This window comes from Ranitomeya variabilis, chromosome 6, assembly GCF_051348905.1.
Source record: "Ranitomeya variabilis isolate aRanVar5 chromosome 6, aRanVar5.hap1, whole genome shotgun sequence".
In the NCBI taxonomy this organism is placed as follows: domain Eukaryota; kingdom Metazoa; phylum Chordata; class Amphibia; order Anura; family Dendrobatidae; genus Ranitomeya; species Ranitomeya variabilis.
In genome coordinates this window covers 231,279,741-231,300,050 of record NC_135237.1, presented here as the reverse complement: position 1 = coordinate 231,300,050, position 20,310 = coordinate 231,279,741, and the positions used below count along the sequence as shown (strand labels likewise).

At 45.1% G+C, this 20,310-nt stretch overlaps 1 protein-coding gene across 7 annotated transcripts in view; it reads right to left on the bottom strand.

Annotated features, from left to right (window-relative positions):
* ERP44 (endoplasmic reticulum protein 44) overlaps positions 1-20,310 on the bottom strand; it is a 367,040-nt gene that overhangs the window by 299,756 nt on the left and 46,974 nt on the right. For all 7 annotated transcript variants that reach the window (XM_077269495.1, XM_077269490.1, XM_077269493.1 and 4 more), the window contains exon 2: positions 11,084-11,156. Coding sequence is in view for 3 of the 7 variants with exons in the window: in XM_077269490.1 (XP_077125605.1) it covers positions 11,084-11,156 (73 nt within the window). In the remaining 4 variants the exon portion in view is untranslated. The remainder of the gene's footprint in view (positions 1-11,083; positions 11,157-20,310) is intronic.

Here is a 20,310-nt window from a genome sequence, read left to right as displayed (position 1 = left end):
AGAATGATCACAAGAACGGTGAGCAAAAATCCCAGAACCACGCAGGGGGACCTAGTGAATGAACTGCAGAGAGCTGGGACCAATGTAACAAGGCCTACCATAAGTAACACACTACGCCACCATGGACTCAGATCCTGCAGTGCCAGACGTGTCCCACTGCTTAAGCCAGTACATGTCCGGGCCCGTCTGAAGTTTGCTAGAGAGCATTTGGATGATCCAGAGGAGTTTTGGGAGAATGTCCTATGGTCTGATGAAACCAAACTGGAACTGTTTGGTAGAAACACAACTTGTCGTGTTTGGAGGAAAAAGAATACTGAGTTGCATCCATCAAACACCATACCTGCTGTAAAGCATGGTGGTGGAAACATCATGCTTTGGGGCTGTTTCTCTGCAAAGGGGCCAGGACGACTGATCCGGGTACATGAAAGAATGAATGGGGCCATGTATCGTGAGATTTTGAGTGCAAACCTCCTTCCATCAGCAAGGGCATTGAAGATGAAACGTGGCTGGGTCTTTCAACATGACAATGATCCAAAGCACACCGCCAGGGCAACGAAGGAGTGGCTTCGTAAGAAGCATTTCAAGGTCCTGGAGTGGCCTAGCCAGTCTCCAGATCTCAACCCTATAGAAAACCTTTGGAGGGAGTTGAAAGTCCGTGTTGCCAAGCGAAAAGCCAAAAACATCACTGCTCTAGAGGAGATCTGCATGGAGGAATGGGCCAACATACCAACAGCGTGTGGCAACCTTGTGAAGACTTAGAGAAAACGTTTGACCTCTGTCATTGCCAACAAAGGATATATTACAAAGTATTGAGATGAAATTTTGTTTCTGACCAAATACTTATTTTCCACCAGAATATACAAATAAAATGATAAAAAAACAGACAATGTGATTTTCTGGATTTTTGTTTCTCAGTTTGTCTCCCATAGTTGAGGTCTACCTATGATGTAAATTACAGACGCCTCTCATCTTTTTAAGTGGTGGAACTTGCACTATTGCTGACTGACTAAATACTTTTTTGCCCCACTGTATGTATGTATGTATGTATGTATGTATGTATGTATGTATGTATGTATGTATGTATGTATGTATGTATGTATATGTATATATGTGTATATATATATATATATATATATATATATATATAATGTGTGTGTGTGTGTGTGTGTGTATATATATATATATATATATATATATATATAATGTGTGTGTGTGTGTGTGTGTGTGTGTGTGTGTGTGTGTGTGTGTGTGTGTGTGTGTGTGTGTGTGTGTGTGTATATATATATATATATATATATATATATATATATATATAATGTGTGTGTGTGTGTGTGTGTGTGTGTGTGTGTGTGTGTGTGTGTGTGTGTGTGTGTGTGTGTGTGTGTGTGTGTGTGTGTGTGTGTGTATATATATATATATATATATATATATATATATATATATATACACTCACCGGCCACTTTATTAGGTACACCTGTCCAACTTCTTGTTAACACTTAATTTCTAATCAGCCAATCACATGGCGGCAACTCAGTGCATTTAGGCATGAAGACAATCTCCTGCAGTTCAAACCGAGCATCAGTATGGGGAAGAAAGGTGATTTGAGTGCCTTCGAACGTGGCATGGTTGTTGGTGCCAGAAGGGCTGGTCTGAGTATTTCAGAAACTGCTGATCTACTGGGATTTTCACGCACAACCATCTCTAGGGTTTACAGAGAATGGTCCGAAAAAGAAAAAAAATCCAGTGAGCGGCAGTTCTGTGGGCGGAAATGCCTTGTTGATGCCAGAGGTCAGAGGAGAATGGGCAGACTGGTTCGAGCTGATAGAAAGGCAACAGTGACTCAAATCGCCACCCGTTACAACCAAGGTAGGCCTAAGAGCATCTCTGAACGCACAGTGCGTCGAACTTTGAGGCAGATGGGCTACAGCAGCAGAAGACCACACCGGGTACCACTCCTTTCAGCTAAGAACAGGAAACTGAGGCTACAATTTGTACAGGCTCATCGAAATTGGACAGTAGAAGATTGGAAAAACGTTGCTTGGTCTGATGAGTCTCGATTTCTGCTGCGACATTCGGATGGTAGGGTCAGAATTTGGCGTAAACAACATGAAAGCATGGATCCATCCTGCCTTGTATGGAGCATCTTTGGGATGTGCAGCCGACAAATCTGCGGCAACTGTGTGATGCCATCATGTCAATATGGACCAAAATCTCTGAGGAATGCTTCCAGCACCTTGTTGAATCTATGCCACGAAGAATTGAGGCAGTTCTGAAGGCAAAAGGGGGTCCAACCCGTTACTAGCATGGTGTACCTAATAAAGTGGCCGGTGAGTCAGTGTGTGTATGTGTATATATATATATATATATATATATATATATATATATATATATATATATATATATATACACACACACATATATAAACATATATATATACACATATACACACACACACGCACACACTAGGCTGGCAACTCCCTTCACCATTATATTCACCACCATTTGCATCCTGAGGATGCAGATAACGGATATAGGAACACGGAAGGGAATAGGGCTGCAGCACGGTGCGGCCCAGCCAATGTATTCAGCCCTTGGGCTGTCTTAGTCTGCGGACTGGACAAGTCAGAGGGCCAACAATTTGCCCAAGTCTCCTCTAAACTATGGTCAGGGCATATTATCTCTCTAATATTGCTGCCTATTTAGGATTGGGCAACTCATACAGGAAGAAGTACACACCACTAGGGTTGAGCGACTTTTGCTTTTTTAGGATCAAGTTGGGTTTTGTGAAACCCGACCTTCCCGAAAGTCGGATCGCGTGAAGTTGGCCGATTCTACTGTAAAGTCGGGTTCCGGACCGGAACACGAAACCCAGTGCAAGTAAATGTGGACTATATCTCTCTCTCTCTCCCCTCCCCTCCCTGCAAAGCATATGTTGTGTTTGACTGCGGAAATCACTGCAGCCCAAACGGTAATATGGCTCTATGACGCCGCAGAAACCAGGCCGGAACCTATGTCATCACGCTGCCCGCACTCCTTAATTGGCTGAAAAAATGGCGGGGAAGGCGTCATACAAAACGCGACTTTGGCGCCAAGATCGCCGACCACGTGGCCGATCCCACGCTGGAGTCGGTCGGGTTTCACGAAACCCGACTTTGCCATAAGTCGGCGACTTTTGAAAATGAACGATCCGTTTCGCTCAACCCTACACACCACTAGTGAAAATGATATGATATAACTACACAACAAAGAGGCAGAATTTCTCTTCCTAGCAACCCTCACATGTACTTATGCTGGCTAACAGATGTAAATGTTTCAGCTGCGGCAAGAAAAACAAACTCCAAGCACTAAAAAACACTCGGAGGACCCCCGAGCGTGCTCGAGAAATCTCGAGTACCAAGTATATTTGCTCATCACTAATCTTTATTATTGAAATGGGTATATACCTTGCAGTTTTTTCTACCACATGTCATTTTACTGCATATAAATCAACTAAAGAAGAAGTTCTAGTCACATTTGTCATCACTGCATCTTATACTCTTAAAGGGAAGGTGCCGCAATTTTGTTTTTGTATTAAAAATGATTGTTTATATAAACATTAAATTAATACAAATTTTTTTTTTTACTTTAATATCTTTTTATTATTAATTATTTTTGCAGCCACTGGGCGCCGCCATTTTCCTTTGCAGCAGTGTAAGAGTCCCAGCACGACACTTACACTCTGCAAATACGGCAGCCCTGGGCATAGGAGGCTGCGGTCGGCGTCCGACCCCATACCTAGCATTGTGCTGCTCTCTGCTGTGATTTGGCCACGCCCCCTGGGCTGTCTCCACATCGCAGCAGAGGCAGGAGGTCGGCGCCATCTTTCTTCAGCCCACAGTGTATCTGTGAGCTCAACTATGACTTGAGACCTGCGCTGTTATAGGAGGGACAGCTCCATCTGCCTCTCCTTTCACAGTGTCAGCAGCGGCCGTTCCCTGTCCTCTGCTACGCTGCCTGGTGCCCTGGCTCTAATCTCTTGAATCGCTAGAGAGGATGAAGTGCTGCCGTCTGATGTCCTCTTAGGCTACGTTCACACTAGCGTCGTGCACTGCACGTCGCCATGCGACGTTGCAGCGCACCGACGCTAGCTGTGAAAGCGCCGCACAACGGGGGCAGCGGATGCAGTTTTCCAACGCATCCGCTGCCCCATTGTGAGGTGCGGGGAGGCGGGGGCGTTGTTCCGGCCGCACATGCGCGGTCGGAAATGCTGCAGACGACGCACCAAAAAACGTTACAAGCAACATTTTTGGTGGCGATGGTCCGACACAACCGTTGCACGACTGTTGCGACGTGTGGCAATGCGTCGCACTGCGTCGCTAATAAGTCTATGGAGAAAAAATGCATCCTGCAAGCACTTTTGCAGGATGCGTTTTTTCTGCAAAACGACGCATAGCGACATGCAGTGCACGACACTAGTGTGAAAGTGGCCTTATCAGGAGCTGCAGAGAGGTAACACAGGGGACAGGAAGGCTCTCTGTGCTGCTCCGACCCTGCCTCTCACTGTAGCTCCTCACAGGACATCAGACCGTGTATCTATTACTATACTGTGCTGAGCCGTGTATCTAATCCTCTCCTGTGTGATACTGTCTGTTGAGACGTGCATCTAATAATCCTCTCCTGGGTGATACTGACTGCTGAGCCATGTATCTAATCCTACACTGTGTGATACGGTCTGAGCCATGTATCTAATCCTATCCTGTGTGATACTGTCTGGTGAACAGTGTATCTAATCCTCTCCTATGCACTCCCTCCCCCCTGCATGTCTTTCCCCATTGCACACAGAACTCAATGCGTTGCGATAACAGGAGCTGCAGGGGTCATGCTGTATTATGGCATTATGTGTGATCTGTATGGTGGTATTATACTTGATCAGTATTGAGAGAATTATGTGGTGGTATTGTGTGTGATCTATATGGCGGTATTATGTGAGATCTATGTGGCGGCATTGTGAGAAGTATGTGGCGGTATTGTGTGATCTATATGGCGGTATTATGTGAGAATACTGGCAGCATTATGTGTGATCTATATGGCGGTATTATGTGAGAACACTGGCAGTATTATGTGTGATCTATATGGTGGTATGTGTGATCTGCATGGCGGTATTATGTGAGAACACTATGGCAGTATTATCTTCAGAAAGGGGACCCATTCTATGGTGGTCCTGGCTGAGCAGCTGCACACGGGTCTGGGGTAATAGAGAGGGCAGCATGACCTCCAGTTAGGTGCAGTCAGGGGAGGGCTGGTGAGGCAGCTGAAGAGGGGGCTGAATTTAATTTACCTATTGAGGTATGAAGTGACACGTTAGTAAGTGACGGTAAAAAAAGCTTTATTAACAAAATAATTTAAAATTACAATACTTAAAAAGACAGGGTGATGTAAACAATTGGACCTCCACATATAAAACAGGTGGTGACCCACGGTTCCCAGTAGCAGTGTATTTTACATATTAGATATGAATATAAAGTGTTACTATGCTGTGAATGATAACCCTATAGAAAAGACGAGGTTGTCTATGTGGATGGGCGTGAAACAAGTCTCTTTACAAATACCACATAAAAAAATAATATCTAGTTAAAGGGTTTAGCACAGAGATAAGTAATTAACAATAGATATGTAAATTAGACAGTGCCCTGACACCAGGAGATAGGAAGTGGCTCTGGCTGTGGTGCTAATAGATTTTATTGAAGTAAAAATGGTATTTTACTGCTGATGATTACTACTGTGCATAAGAACATGGCAGCAGTAAGCTGTGGAAGAGATTGGCCACTAGATGGCAGTGTAAGGGCCCCTTCACACTGTGCAATCAAAGTCTGAACGAGCGTTCGATTTGTGACGTTTATCCGTCCTCGTTCCGAGGTTGCAAAGTGTGACATGGCGTTACGATCTGCGACGCAGCCCAGCATCGTACGATGTGAAAGAAAGAGCAGAACTTTCTTTCGTCGTAAATGTCTCGCTGTGGCGGTCGAAATCGTAGTATGTGACGGCGGTCATACGAGCTCGTAATGCGACTACGTGGGTTGGGCTTCCGCATACCTGTCTCCTGATTGGGCGTGACGTTTTAGCACGCCCATGCTGGTAATACGTCACGCTCGGAGTCGTAGGACTATGGCGGTGTGAAGGGTAGCGTACGATTGCGACGCGTGACGTTCACATCGCAACTACGTCAGAAAAAGCGTTAACATCGTAGAGTGTGACCGCTGGCTACGAGCTCGTACTGCGATGTCGAATATGACGCAAATGCGTCGTAATCGTAGCAGAATCGACCAGTGTGAAGGGGCCCTTAAACATGAGAGAAGGAAATGTAAATTTCCTTAGGAAGACAACCAGCAGAGAGGGAACTAAAGAAAAAAAAAGGATTAGAAACGGAGCCAGAGCTGATGTTTACCTGATGGTGGATAGAGCTGATGAACTGGGAAAGCAGGTCACCTCCTGTGCCCGACGAGCGCCGTTTCGCCTTTCGGCTTCTTCAAAACAAGAGGGGCAATGGAGACTAGGTGTTTGAAAGGGTTTATATGTCCAGGACGCCGGATATGACGTATAGGGAGGGCGGGACGGGGCTGGTCAGTTGGATGCATGTGACTAAGTGAGTGTAGCTGGATGTTGCTACCTCCGACACAGCTCATTCACCCTTGTGTGATTACAGCCTACACACGCCCCCGCCCCCCCCCCCCCCCTGCATGTCACTCCCGGCTTCCTTATGCGCCGATAGCAACATCCAGCTACACTCACTAAGTCACATGCATCCAACTGACCAGCCCCGTCCCGCCCTCCCTATACGTCATATCCGGCGTCCTGGACATATAAACCCTTTCAAACACCTAGTCTCCATTGCCCCTCTTGTTTTGAAGAAGCCGAAAGGCGAAACGGCGCTCGTCGGGCACAGGAGGTGACCTGCTTTCCCAGTTCATCAGCTCTATCCACCATCAGGTAAACATCAGCTCTGGCTCCGTTTCTAATCCTTTTTTTTTTTTCTTTAGTTCCCTCTCCGCTGGTTGTCTTCCTAAGAAAATTTACATTTCCTTCTCTCATGTTTTACACTGCCATCTGGTGGCCAATCTCTTCCACAGCTTACTGCTGCCATGTTCTTATGCACAGTAGTAATCATCAGCAGTAAAATACCATTTTTACTTCCATACTACTTCAATAAAATCTATTAGCACCACAGCCAGAGCCACTTCCTATCTCCTGGTGTCAGGGCACTGTCTAATTTACATATCTATTATTAATTACTTATCTCTGTGCTAAACCCTTTAACTAGATATTAGTTTTTTATGTGATATTTGTAAAGAGACGTGTTTCACGCCCATCCACATAGACAACCTCGTCTTTTCTATAGGGTTATCATTCACAGCATAGTAACACTTTATATTCATATCTAATATGTAAAATACACTGCTACTGGGAACCGTGGGTCACCACCTGTTTTATATGTGGAGGTCCAATTGTTTACATCACCCTGTCTTTTTAAGTATTGTAATTTTAAATTATTTTGTTAATAAAGCTTTTTTTACCGTCACTTACTAACGTGTCACTTCTTACCTCAATAGGTAAATTAAATTTAGCATCTATAATCGAAGTGCTTATGTTCTGCCTATACTAAACCCTCTCTTTTTCGGATTATCGTATTAGCTGAAGAGGGGGGTCTCATTTTTATCGTTACTATATGGCTACATTTCCTTCCCAGCGTCACCCCGTACTTCGCCTGTCGCCTCGCTTTCACACATCGCCAGGACAGGATGGAGAAGACAGGATCTGAGGAGGGGAATAGGGCTTTTGCATGCAAAGTCTGGATCAGAACAGGCCATCAATCCGCAGAAATGTTTCCTGGATTTCTGTGGAGCAGACAAGCAGACTGTCCATCCATGTGTATAAAAGACAGCGCTCTATGTACAATCCCTGGCTGCTCCGCGCACCAAACAGGGTGCCCCCCATAGACCAGCACACTGCTCTCCTGAAATACTCTGTGCTGCTGTCACCCTGCTCCCTCCACCATATATCTCCCAGAATCCTTGCTGCCTGCCTTCCTCGGTGACTGTCTACTTGTCAGTATAAGGCTACTTTCACACTAGCCTCGGTACGGGGCCGTCGCGAAAATAATGAACAACGGGGGCAGCGGATGCAGTTTTACAACACATCCGCTGCCCCATTGTAATGTCCGAGGAGGAGGGGGCGGAGTTCCGGCCGCGCATGCACCGTCGGAAATGACGGACAAAAAAACGTTTCATGTAACTTTTTTTGTGCCGACGGTCCGCCAAAACACGACGCATCCGTCGCACGAAGTGTGGCCATAAGTCGCAATGCGTCGCTAATGTAAGTCTATGGGGGAAAAACGCATCCTGCAGACAACTTTGCAGGATGCGTTTTTTCTCCAAAACGACGCATTGCGACGTCCGTCAAAAGACGCTAGTGTGAAAGTAGCCTAACTCTGCAGTCACCAACAAAATGGCTGCTCACTGGGTTCCTGAATATCATCCTCTCTTATCCCTTAGCAAACACCAGAAGGGAAGGAGAGGAGTGACATCACACACACGTCAGCAGACTCCGCCCATACACTAGGTTTTTGTGAAATTTCAGCAGCTGCTCCCCCTAGTGTTTAAAAGTGGAATTTCCAAAACATTACAAATTATTTTTCAGATTTTACTAAATTATAAACAAATGATAATATTTTTTAATAAAATGTAAACATTAATTCTTTACATTTTTTCAATTGCGGTAAAAAAATTTTTTTGGATGGCACCTTCCCTTTAAAGCATTTTCTTTTTTTTAGGAAAGTGACTACAGGTGTAAAATTTGCCTACAGGAGCACAGGACCGATATAGGGTATAATTAATTTGTCTATAAATTAGGTCTCATTTGCATAAGATAGAATACTGAAAAATCGCCCTGGCTTCCAGAGGTACAGATATGTGTTATGCCAGGCATCCAGTTAATTATTCTCTTGTGCATCAGTCCACAGCCCATTTATGCATTTTTTTTTTAATAAATCAAGATCCATGACCAGTCAACCACTGATGTAACATATTCTGGGAAACAGCTACCGTATATACTCGAGTATAAGCCGAGATTTTCAGCCCACTTTTTTGGGCTGAAAATGACCCTCTCGGCTTATACTCGAGTCAGTGTCTGCGGGGGGGTCGGCGGGTGAGGGGGAGCGGCGCGGTGACATACTCACCTGTTCCTAGCACGGTCCCTGCATGTCCGATGGTCTCCGGGAGCCGGCGGTATCTTCCTGTGTAGAGCGGTCACGTGGTACCGCTCATTACTTTTAATGAGCGGTACGTGACCGCTGAACATAGGAAGATGCTGCCGGCTCCCGGAGACCATCTGACAGTGAGACGCTGCCAGGGACCGCGCCGGGAGCAGGTTAGTATATCGGGGGAGGGGGAGCATTGCGCGATAGTCACCTGTCCACCGTTCCATCGCTGCGCGCTGCTCTGTCTTCCGTCCTCTGGCTGTGACTGTACAGGTCAGAGGGCGCGATTAGTGTGCGTGTCGCCCTCTGCCTGAACAGTCAGTGCGGAGGATGGAAGACAGAGCAGCGCGCAGCGATGGAACGTGGAATAATAATAATAATCTTTATTTATATAGCGCCAACATATTCCGCAGCGCTTTACAGTTTAACAGTTTCAAACACAACAGTCATAGGTAACAACGTTAACAATACAGTAATAAAGCAAAAATAGGACAAAATAAAAGAAGGAAGGTGACTATCGCAAGTGCCGGGGCCGGAGCGAAGAGAGGTGAGTATGTGATTGTTTTATTTTAATCGTAGCAACAGCATATGGGGAATAATGTGTGGAGCATCGTATGGGGCCATATATGTGGAGCATGTCATGGGGCCATATATGTGGAGCATGTCATGGGGCCATATATGTGGAGCATGTCATGGGGCCATATATGTGGAGCATGTCATGGGGCCATATATGTGGAGCATCTCATGGGGCCATATATGAGGAGCATGTCATGGGGCCATATATGAGGAGCATGTCATGGGGCCATATATGTGGAGCATGTCATGGGGCCATATATGAGGAGCATCTCATGGGGCCATATATGAGGAGCATCTCATGGGGCCATATATGTGGAGCATGTCATGGGGCCATATATGAGGAGCATGTCATGGGGCCATATATGAGGAGCATGTCATGGGGCCATATATGAGGAGCATGTCATGGGGCCATATGTGAGGAGCATGTCATGGGGCCATATATGTGGAGCATGTCATGGGGCCATATATGAGGAGCATATCATGGGGCCATATATGTGGAGCATGTCATGGGGTCATATATGAGGAGCATCTCATGGGGCCATATATGTGGAGCATGTCATGGGGCCATATATGAGGAGCATCTCATGGGGCCATATATGAGGAGCATGTCATGGGGCCATATATGAGGAGCATGTCATGGGGCCATATATGAAAAGCATCTTATGGGGCCCTAATGTGTGGAGCATCTCATGGGGCCACAATGTATGGAGCATCTCATGGGGCCATAGTGTGTGGAGCGTCTTATGGGGCCATTATTAACCTTTGTGCAGCATTGTATGGGGCATATTTTAATATGGAGCATCTTATGGGGCCCATCATGAACTGCATGGAGCATTATATGGGGCGCCTGATTCAATATGGATATTCAAAAACAGTTAACCTACTGATGTCTCAATTAATTTTACTTTTATTGATATCTATTTTTATTTTTGATGTTAACCGGTAGCTGCTGCATTTCCCACCCTAGGCTTATACTCGAGTAAATAAGTTTTCCCAGTTTTTTGTGGCAAAATAAGGGGGGGGGCGGCTTATACTCGGGTTGGCTTATACTCGAGTATATACGGTAATAGAAAATTATGGGATAATATCTGGCATTTTACTAGAAATCCTGTGGCAGATGGAAAAAAAAAAAAAGTAAAAATAAAAAAACAAGAGGGCAAAAACAGCACAAAAAGAAAGAAGGTGACAAGAGCAAAAGTAACAAGAAATAAAAATGCACAACAAAAGCAAGAACAAGATCTATTTTTTTAATTTATTTTTTAAAAGATAACTTACCTAATGTGTCATCTATATTGCCGCTTTCTAAATTCATGATGTCACTTTTTGCTGGAGTGCAAGCCCATGCGGCCTGTAAAAGATATAACAGTAATATCACAAAATAATCTCACATTTTTAATTTTTACACTTACAACTTCATTACATACTATGGCTGGTAGGAAAACAAACATTTTCAGTCATTAAGGCTGTGTGCACAAGTTCAGGATTTTTCGCCTTTTTTTCGCTATAAAAACGCGATAAAACCGCAAAAAAAAATGCAAACATTAAGCATCCTATTATTAGAATGGAATCCGCAATTTTTGTGCACATGTTGCGGTTTTTTCCGCGGTGGAATCGCATTCCAGAAAAAAACGCAGCATGTTCATTCTTTGTGCAGGGATTCCGCACACATAGGAATGCATGGATCCACTTACTTTCCGCATGTGGCTATGCCCACCATGCAGGAAGTAAGCAGATCATGTGCGGTTGGTACCCAGGGTGGAGGAGAGGAGACTCTCCTCCAGGCCCTGGGAACCATATAATTGTTAAAAAAAAAGGGAAATTAGACTTACCGGTAATTCCATTTCCAGTTAGTCCCTCAGGACAGCACCATGGAGGACGTCCTTCCTTGACCTATAGCGGGACAGGATCACAGAGAGGTTAAAAGGACCCTCCCACCTCCACCCTCCAGTGTTCTTTCAAAGTACCACCGAAGGATGGAAATAAATGGTCTAAACGTGCCCTTACAAACATGTCTGTAATAACCATTAAACTGCTTCATCTTAATTTCGAGCCATGGTGACCCGAAGGACAACGATCTGCCGGTAGATTAATCCCAAACAATCCTAAAACAGAAACATAAGGGAGGGAACTATGGGTGCTGTCCTGAGGGACTAACTGGAAATGGAATTACCGGTAAGTCTAATTTCCCTTTTTCCATTACGTCCCTCAGGACAGCACCATGGAGATTACCAAAGCAGCTCTCCCAGGGTGGGTACAGAAGCCCAGGAATCAAAGTCCCAGGCAAAAACCAGACTAGATATATAAATGATCTGGAAGATCAGAAAAACCATAGATCTCTAAAGAGATCCTTAAAGAAAATCACCATAGTGAGTGACTGGTATACATCTATAATGGCCAATTTCAGTGTGAATGTAGTAAATGAAATAAGCATCAGGAGCAGAGAGTGAGATACACCCATTGTACTCCAATACCAATAATGAACCACAGCAAGTTATTTATTGTGATAGATACTTATAGACATCGCAGCCCCAGAAAAGGGTTAGAAAACCTTATTGCCCAGCAAAATATGGTGAAAGTCACAGCCACCACACAATGAGGACTGTACCGACCAATAATAAGCTGCATGTGCTTATAACAGGACTGTTCCTTCATCGGTCCTTCTGGGCTCAGGTTAAGTCTTGGTTACAGACCAGCTTACCGTACTATAAGGAGACCTGCAGGACAGAGGTCCTAGATTGCGGGAGTATCAAACCAATAACAATTAGTACAAGGATAATGGCACAGCATTGGGATGTACGCACATTACTCATCCAGGAGATCACGTCTATTCCAAATCCTTAGATGTCCAAGCCCAAGAAGGGTTATATATTATTGAAACTAAGGAACCCCATGCGGCAGGTAATATCTCCTGCCATTACCAACGTCGGGCTTCTCATTAGAAGCGCTGAAAGAGAAACGTGGATCATCACTCCTGTTTTACTTGATGTTAGACACAGGGAGTCCGGACTCTGAATCATGCTGTTTGGTCGCTGGAGAGCTGTCACACAGACCGCTCTCCAGCGAACAACGATGCCGAGGTCCCCGGGTAACCAGGGTAAACATCGGGTTACTAAGCGTGGCCCTGCGCTTAGCAACCCGATATTTACCCTGGTTACCAGCGTAAAACATCGCTGGTATCGTTGCTTTTGGTGTCAAACCTGACGATACACGCCGGTCTGACGACCAAATAAAGTTCTGAACTTTATTCAACGACCAGCGATATCACAGCAGGATCCAGATCGCTGCTGCGTGTCAAACACAACGATATCGCTATCCAGGACGCTGCAACGTCACGGATCGTTGTCGTTCTCGTTGTAAAGTCGGTTCGTGTGAAGGTACCTTTACACTCTACAATGAGGCAGGGAAGATACAAAGTACAGGTGTGTATCAACAATGTTTTATTTACAATGATGGCACAGCCATCTTCAGGGGGTGGGGATAGATGGAGATAGTGAATGGGTTACACACACACAAAAACATAAAATGACTGACTAGGGAACGTGATAGGCCGCTCTGAACAAACGTGCCCTGAGGGTGCCCCCAAAACTATACAAATTGTAGATAGTCCTAATATCTTAAAGGTACCGTCACATTAAGCGACGCTGCAGCGATATAGACAACGATGTCGATCGCTGCAGCGTCGCTATTTCGTCGTTGTGTGGTCGCTGGAGAGCTGTCACACAGACAGCTCTCCAGCGACCAACGATGCCGAAGTCCCCAGGTAACCAGGGTAAACATCGGGTTACCAAGCGCAGGGCCGCGCTTAGTAACCCGATGTTTACCCTGGTTACCATTGTAAATGTGAAAAAAACCAAACACTACATACTTACATTCCGGTGTCTGTCGCGTCCCCCGGCGTTCGCTTCCCTGCACTGTGTAAGCGCCGGCCCTAAAGCAGAGCGGTGACGTCACCGCTGTGCTCTGCTTTACGGCCGGCCGGCGCTGACAGTGCAGGGAAGCGGACGCCGGGGAACGCGACAGACACCGGAATGTAAGTATGTAGTGTTTTTTTTTTTTTTACATTTACAATGGTAACCAGGGTAAATATCGGGTTACTAAGCGCGGCCCTGCGCTTAGTAACCCGATGTTTACCCTGGTTACAAGTGAAGACATCGCTGAATCCGCATCACACACACCGATCCAGCGATGTCAGCGGGTGATCCAGCGACGAAATAAGGTGCTGGCCTTCTAGCTCTGACCAACGATGTCACAGCAGGATCCTGATCGCTGCTGCGTGTCAAACACAACAATATCGCTATCCAGGACGCTGCAACGTCACGGATCGCAATCGTTATCGTTGTTAAGTTGTTCAGTGTGAAGGTACCTTAAGGCAAAGCATTCCAAGGCTGAAGGAGTCCCTTCTTTCAACTCCTGGGATTTTCTGCTCCCAGGACAGTAGTATGTCCTTTTAAAGGATGTACCAAAATGACGCATGTCATCTTTTAAAGCTAATTATGTAATAGACTTGCCTTTAGCACTCAAAGTAGAATCTACTTGAGAGATCTGTTCCAAACAGAAGAAATGCAGATTTTACTAAGCCAATTCAAGCCTGTTTGCTTGACTAAGCCCTGTTGTAAAGAATGAAGTAGCAGAAGCTGGATCTGGGTCCAAAACACAAGGACTCCATATCCAGAGTTGAGGCCCAAGACAAAAATGTGAAGTGGTAGGCCGATGGTACAATGTGCGGCCACACAACAAGGCACCAGACAGAAGGTCTGACCCAGTGGCTCACAGCCAGAGGCGAAAAAGGCACCAAGCCCGACACACTAATAATACCCCCTGAGGCAAAGGGCACCGAAACCCTGATGCAATATGATGCATCTAGGAACTATGAAGCAATATAATGCAATATGACGCACATAGGATTAATGAAGCACTATGATGCATACAGGAACCATGAAGCAATACAATGCAATATGATACATGAAGCAACTTATGAAGCGCTATGATGCATATAGGAACTATGAAGCAATCTGATGCACAAAGGCAATATGAAACAGTATGATGCCACACAGGCACTCAATATGATGCATAGATGCACTATGATGCAGTATCATGCAGAGGCACTCAATATGATGCATAGAGGTACCATGATGCAGTATGATGCACGGAGGCACTTAATATGATACATAGAGGCACTATGATGCAGTATCATGCACAGAGGCACTCAATATGATGCATAGAGGTACAATGATGCAGTATCATGCAGAGGCACTCAATATGATGCATAGAGGGACTACGATGCAGTATTATGCACGGAGGCACTCAATATGATGCATAGAGGGACTACGATGCAGTATTATGCACGGAGGCACTCAATATGATGCATAGAGGGACTACGATGCAGTATTATGCACGGAGGCACTCAATCTGATGCATAGAAGCAGTATGACTTACATTTTTAAGCAAAAGAGTCATCTATCAGAGTTCCAGATAAATCTCCACTCTGAACAGTACATCTCATTTGTCAGACTGACTCCACCCGAAGACTAATTAATGAGCAGCAGCTGGAGGGCAGTCTTCATGGAGACAATGTGCTGAATTAACACCTTGTGACCTCCTATGGACGGAGTAGTTAGGTTGCAAAGTAAAGTGAAACACTTGCTTATTGAACCAGAAAATGGAAAGCATGCTTCCAAAAAGTCACTCTGAAGCCCAATCATAAGGCTCTGGGCAGACAAGACCTGCAACTAACTGAAGTCCAGTCATGAAATGTAGCCTGGACATATGGCCCTACCATAGCCTAGAGGTCAAAGGCCTAGCTGTAAATGGGTTCCAGGTACAACTTTGGCACAAAGGCATGAGACTAGAGTCAGCCCAGAGGCCCAGACCATCAATGCAACATTAAACCATGCACTCACCTGTGCTGGCTCCATACCTGCTAGAAGACAGGGGGAGCTGGTAACGGCGAGAGCCTACCGTGGAAGGAAGCGGCGTCCCGTCAGGAATGCTGCATTACTGCCTGTGCCCCCTTCCGTGTTCCATTGAAGAACGCACGCCTATCCTATGTGCCGGCGCCCCTTTCTGACGTCACCAGAAGCACAATGGACTTCACCACACAACTTTCGGGAGTAGCGGTGTTTTGCCGGTCGGCGTCCTAGCCGAGAGCCCCCCACCGGGAGGAAGCGGCTCTACCCAGGAGCCTGTCCGCTCAACTGGTCTCTGGGGCTGTGGGACTCCCCACCGGGGAGTTTCCACCCTGGGTTACTTGACAGGGGGAAGGATTGGACCTGCCGCACGATCCCCCTAAGCCCATTGCACAGGTTGACTGTTGGCTGAGGAACCTCTCAAAGAGGAGTCGTCCACAGTCCGTCTGACCAGGAAAAGGGAAAGTTGAGACCCCCAAACTCTGAGTCCATCTGGTACAGCACTGGTAGCTGAGGGACCTCTACTCACTTAGGTGTCGGCCACGGACCACTTGATAGGGGAAGAGAATCCATAGGCTATCTTCGCTCTAGGAGCAACCTCTCATACGTCCGTCCCTGTAGGGACAGGAAAAAACACTGGAGGGTGGAGGTGGGAGGGTCCTTTTAACCCTTCTGTGATCCTGTCCCGCTATAGGTCAAGGAAGGACGTCCTCCATGGTGCTGTCCTGAGGGACGTAATGGAAATAAATAAAATGAAAAATCATGGTATTCTCACCTTCCGGCGTCCCCGGCAGTCTTCCCACTCCTCGCGATGCTTCCGTTCCCAATAATGCATTGCGAGAATGACCTGTGATGACGTAGCGGTCTCGCGAGACCGCTACATCATCTGAGGTCATTGCTGCAAAGCATCACTGGGACCGGAGCATCACGAGGAGCGGGAAGACTGCCGAAGACGCCGGTACGTGAGAATATCATGATTTTTTATTTTTCTTTATTGTTTTTAACGTTCTATCTTTTTACTATTGATGCTGCATAGGCAGCATCAATAGTAAAAAGTTGGTCACACTTGTCAAACACTATGTTTGACAAATGTGACCAACCTGTTAATAAGTTTTTCCAAGCGATGCTACAGATCGCTTGGAAAACGCTAGCATTCTGAAAGCTAATTACGCTTGTAAAACGCTAGTGTTTAGCGGGAATACACATGGCAATTCCGCATGCGATATACCCGCAGCAGGAGTTGCGGAATTGCCGCGGGAATTTCCACGGCAATTCTGCAACGTGTGCACTTAGCGTTACGCTAGCATGCTAAACATAATGCTGAGCTGCTATGCAGCTCAAGCTTAGGGAGGTTACAGCACAAATGTAATATCTTTCAGATAAAGTTGACAAGTGGAAGGGAGGGCACAGGCGAGGTAAGCTGTATCACATTTCAAACCCTTCTATTCGCTCTCCTCCTCTCCAATCAGCTCTACTGTACTGCCCCCTATCTCCACACTGCCTATCCAGGTGTGTCACACTTAGGACCCAAATACTTTGAATGCTAATATCTCTGCTAATATAGTCTATACGTCTCAAGAAAATTTTGGTGAAAGGTACTCTACATACATAAACTATTAAAAATTGCATACTCATTTACATTGAAATGCAAGTGTTTCACAATTTCTTTATGCAGATAAAACTGGAAACAGACTGGTTTCACATTTGCGTTCAGGAGGGCTGCGGATGGCTGGGTATTTCCCTTTTTCCTCCCTAAAGCTCCACCTACTTCTGTATGCATCCTGCGTTTCCCCGCGCACCCATCTTTAACATAGAGTACGCAGGGACATGCGTTGTATGTGGATACATCTGCATGCGGTGATTTGACGTGTGCAGCAACCGCACAAGAATGCAAAATTTTGCGTTTCCCTGCGTACCCAATGTTAAAGATAGGTACGCAAGGAAACGCAGGACACATACAGAAGTAGGCGGAGCTCCAGGAAGGAAGTACCCAGCCATCCGCAGCCCTCCTGAGTTCACGCAAATGTGAAACCAGCCATATTTGGAAATGTGTTTTATCAAGCTCTTGATAGGTTTAGAAAAAAAATGTTTTGATCCTGGTTTATCACCATTTTTACTCTGGAGCATAATCAAGAGGGATACCCGGCCACACCATTAAAGGGGTCCAAGGATACAAAAAAAAAAAAAAAAAATGAAAATCAATCAAGCTTTGAGTGATGTGGCATGCTCCTCACAACAATTTTTCTCTAATCCCTGCTGGAGTAAGATCTGTGGCATTGCAAATTTTAAGAAATATGCCCCAACCCAACCCCAACTACGGCCACTTTTCCAGAGTTGAAAAAAAAATCCGTAATAAGTGGAGGAAAAGCCGTTGAAAATTAGCAAAAATTTGCACTATTTGCACCCAGCTCCGACTAAAGCGATGGAGAAATGGAAGGACAGATGCTTGACTAGCAGCGGTGTTTCACACACCACAAATCTTACTCCAGGCACAGACTCTCTGAACACTCCCCCATTCATAGCCATCATCAGATGATCAAACATGTAGCCATGCAGAGGAAGATTGAGGTCAGCAAGATTCCTGTGCAGTATGCAATTGAAGTAACAGATTCAACCTGCTCAGGCAGTAGGAATGGGTCATAGAGGAACTGAGGACAAAAGGTCAGATGAACATATATTGAAATTGCATGTGCCATATAAGAAATCACCTACCATCAATCATCATCAACTACCCTCCATATAAAAAAACAAAACAGGACTCTTGTCCTTGGCAGCCACTGTACGCAGCACACAAGAACACTAACCAGACATTTTTCAATTGGATTGCTGCCATCCGTTAAGCTGAGCCATCTCAGTGACCAGAGTTTAGTAAGTTTCTTTTGTTAATCCATTTTATTTTATGTAACTGTATATGCTGTATTGCTTTGCCCCCTTGATTTAAAAAAAAAAAAAAAAATCTACAAAGCATTTTACAAAAACTGTTATTTTTCTGGATTAAATATAAAATGTAATTGTGTGGAGACACAGCATTGCATTTAACTAACCAGATGCCTATTTTTAGCAAACCAAAAAGAATAGACTTATCTATAATTTGACTTTTTAATTCATGTGTTTCTATCTGGTTGGTCAAGAAAACAGACTTGCTTCTGTAAAGGTACCGTCACATTAAGCGACGCTGCAGCGATATAGGCAACGATGCCGATCGCTGTTTCGTCGCTGGAGAGCTGTCACACAGACAGCTCTCCAGCGAACAACGATGCCGAAGTCCCCTGGTAACCAGGGTAAACATCGGGTTACTAAGCACAGGGCCGCGCTTAGTAACCCGATGTTTACCCTGGTTACCATTGTAAATGTAAAAAAAAAAAAACAGTACATACTTACATTCCGGTGTCTGTCCCCCGGCCTCAGCTTCCCTGCACTGTCTCAGCGCCGGCAGCAGAGCGGTGACGTCACCGCTGTGCTTTACGGCCGGCCGGCGCTCACAGTCAGTGCGGGAAGCTGACGGCGAGGGGACAGACACCGGAATGTAAGTATGTACTGTTTGGTTTTTTTACATTTACAATGGTAACCAGGGTAAACATCGGTTTACTAAGCGCGGCCCTGCGCTTAGTAACCCGATGTTTACCCTGGTTACCAGTGAAGACATCGCTGGATCGGTGTCACACACACCGATCCAGCGATGTCTGCGGGAGATCCAGCGACGAAATAAGGTGCTGGCCTTCTAGCTCCGACCAACGATGGCACAGCAGGATCCAGATCGCTGCTGCGTGTCAAACACAACGATATCGCTATCCTGGACGCTGCAACGTCACGGATCGCTAGCGATATCGTTGTTAAGTCGCTCAGTGTGAAGGTACCTTAAGCCTGTAATATTGACTAGTAATTGGATATTTGGTATAACATTTTGTGCTCTTATCCTTGATGACTAGTGATGTTTACCGATATGCCTATTATGCATTGTCTAGGCCAGGTGGTTTGTTGACTTTGAAAAGAGGGGAGGAAAAGCTATGCAAATAGATTAACCCCTTAGTGACAGAGCTAATTTGGCACTTAATGACCGAGCCAATTTTTACAATTCTGACCACTGTCACTTTATGAGGTTATGACTCTGGAACGCTTTAACAGATCCCGCTGATTCGGAGACTGTTTTTTCGTGACGAATTGTACTTCATGTTAGTGGTAACATTTCTTTGATATTACTTGCGATTATTTATGAAAAAAATGCAAATATGGGGAAAAATTTTGCAATTTTCAAACTTTGAATTTTTATGCCCTTAAAATCAGAGATATATCACACAAAATAGTTAATAAATAACATTTCCCACATGTCTACTTTACATCAGCACAATTTTGGAAACAACATTTTTTTTTGTTAGGAAGTTATAAGGGTTAAAAGTTGACCAGCGATTTCTCATTTTTACAACAAAATTTACAAAATTTTTTTTTTTTTTTTTTTTTTAGGGACCACCTCACATTTAAAGTCACTTTGAGGGGTGTACATAAAAGAAAATAGCCAAACTTGACACCATTCTAAAAACTGCACCCCTCAAGGTGTTCAAAACCACATTCAAGAAGTTTATTAACCCTTTACGTGCT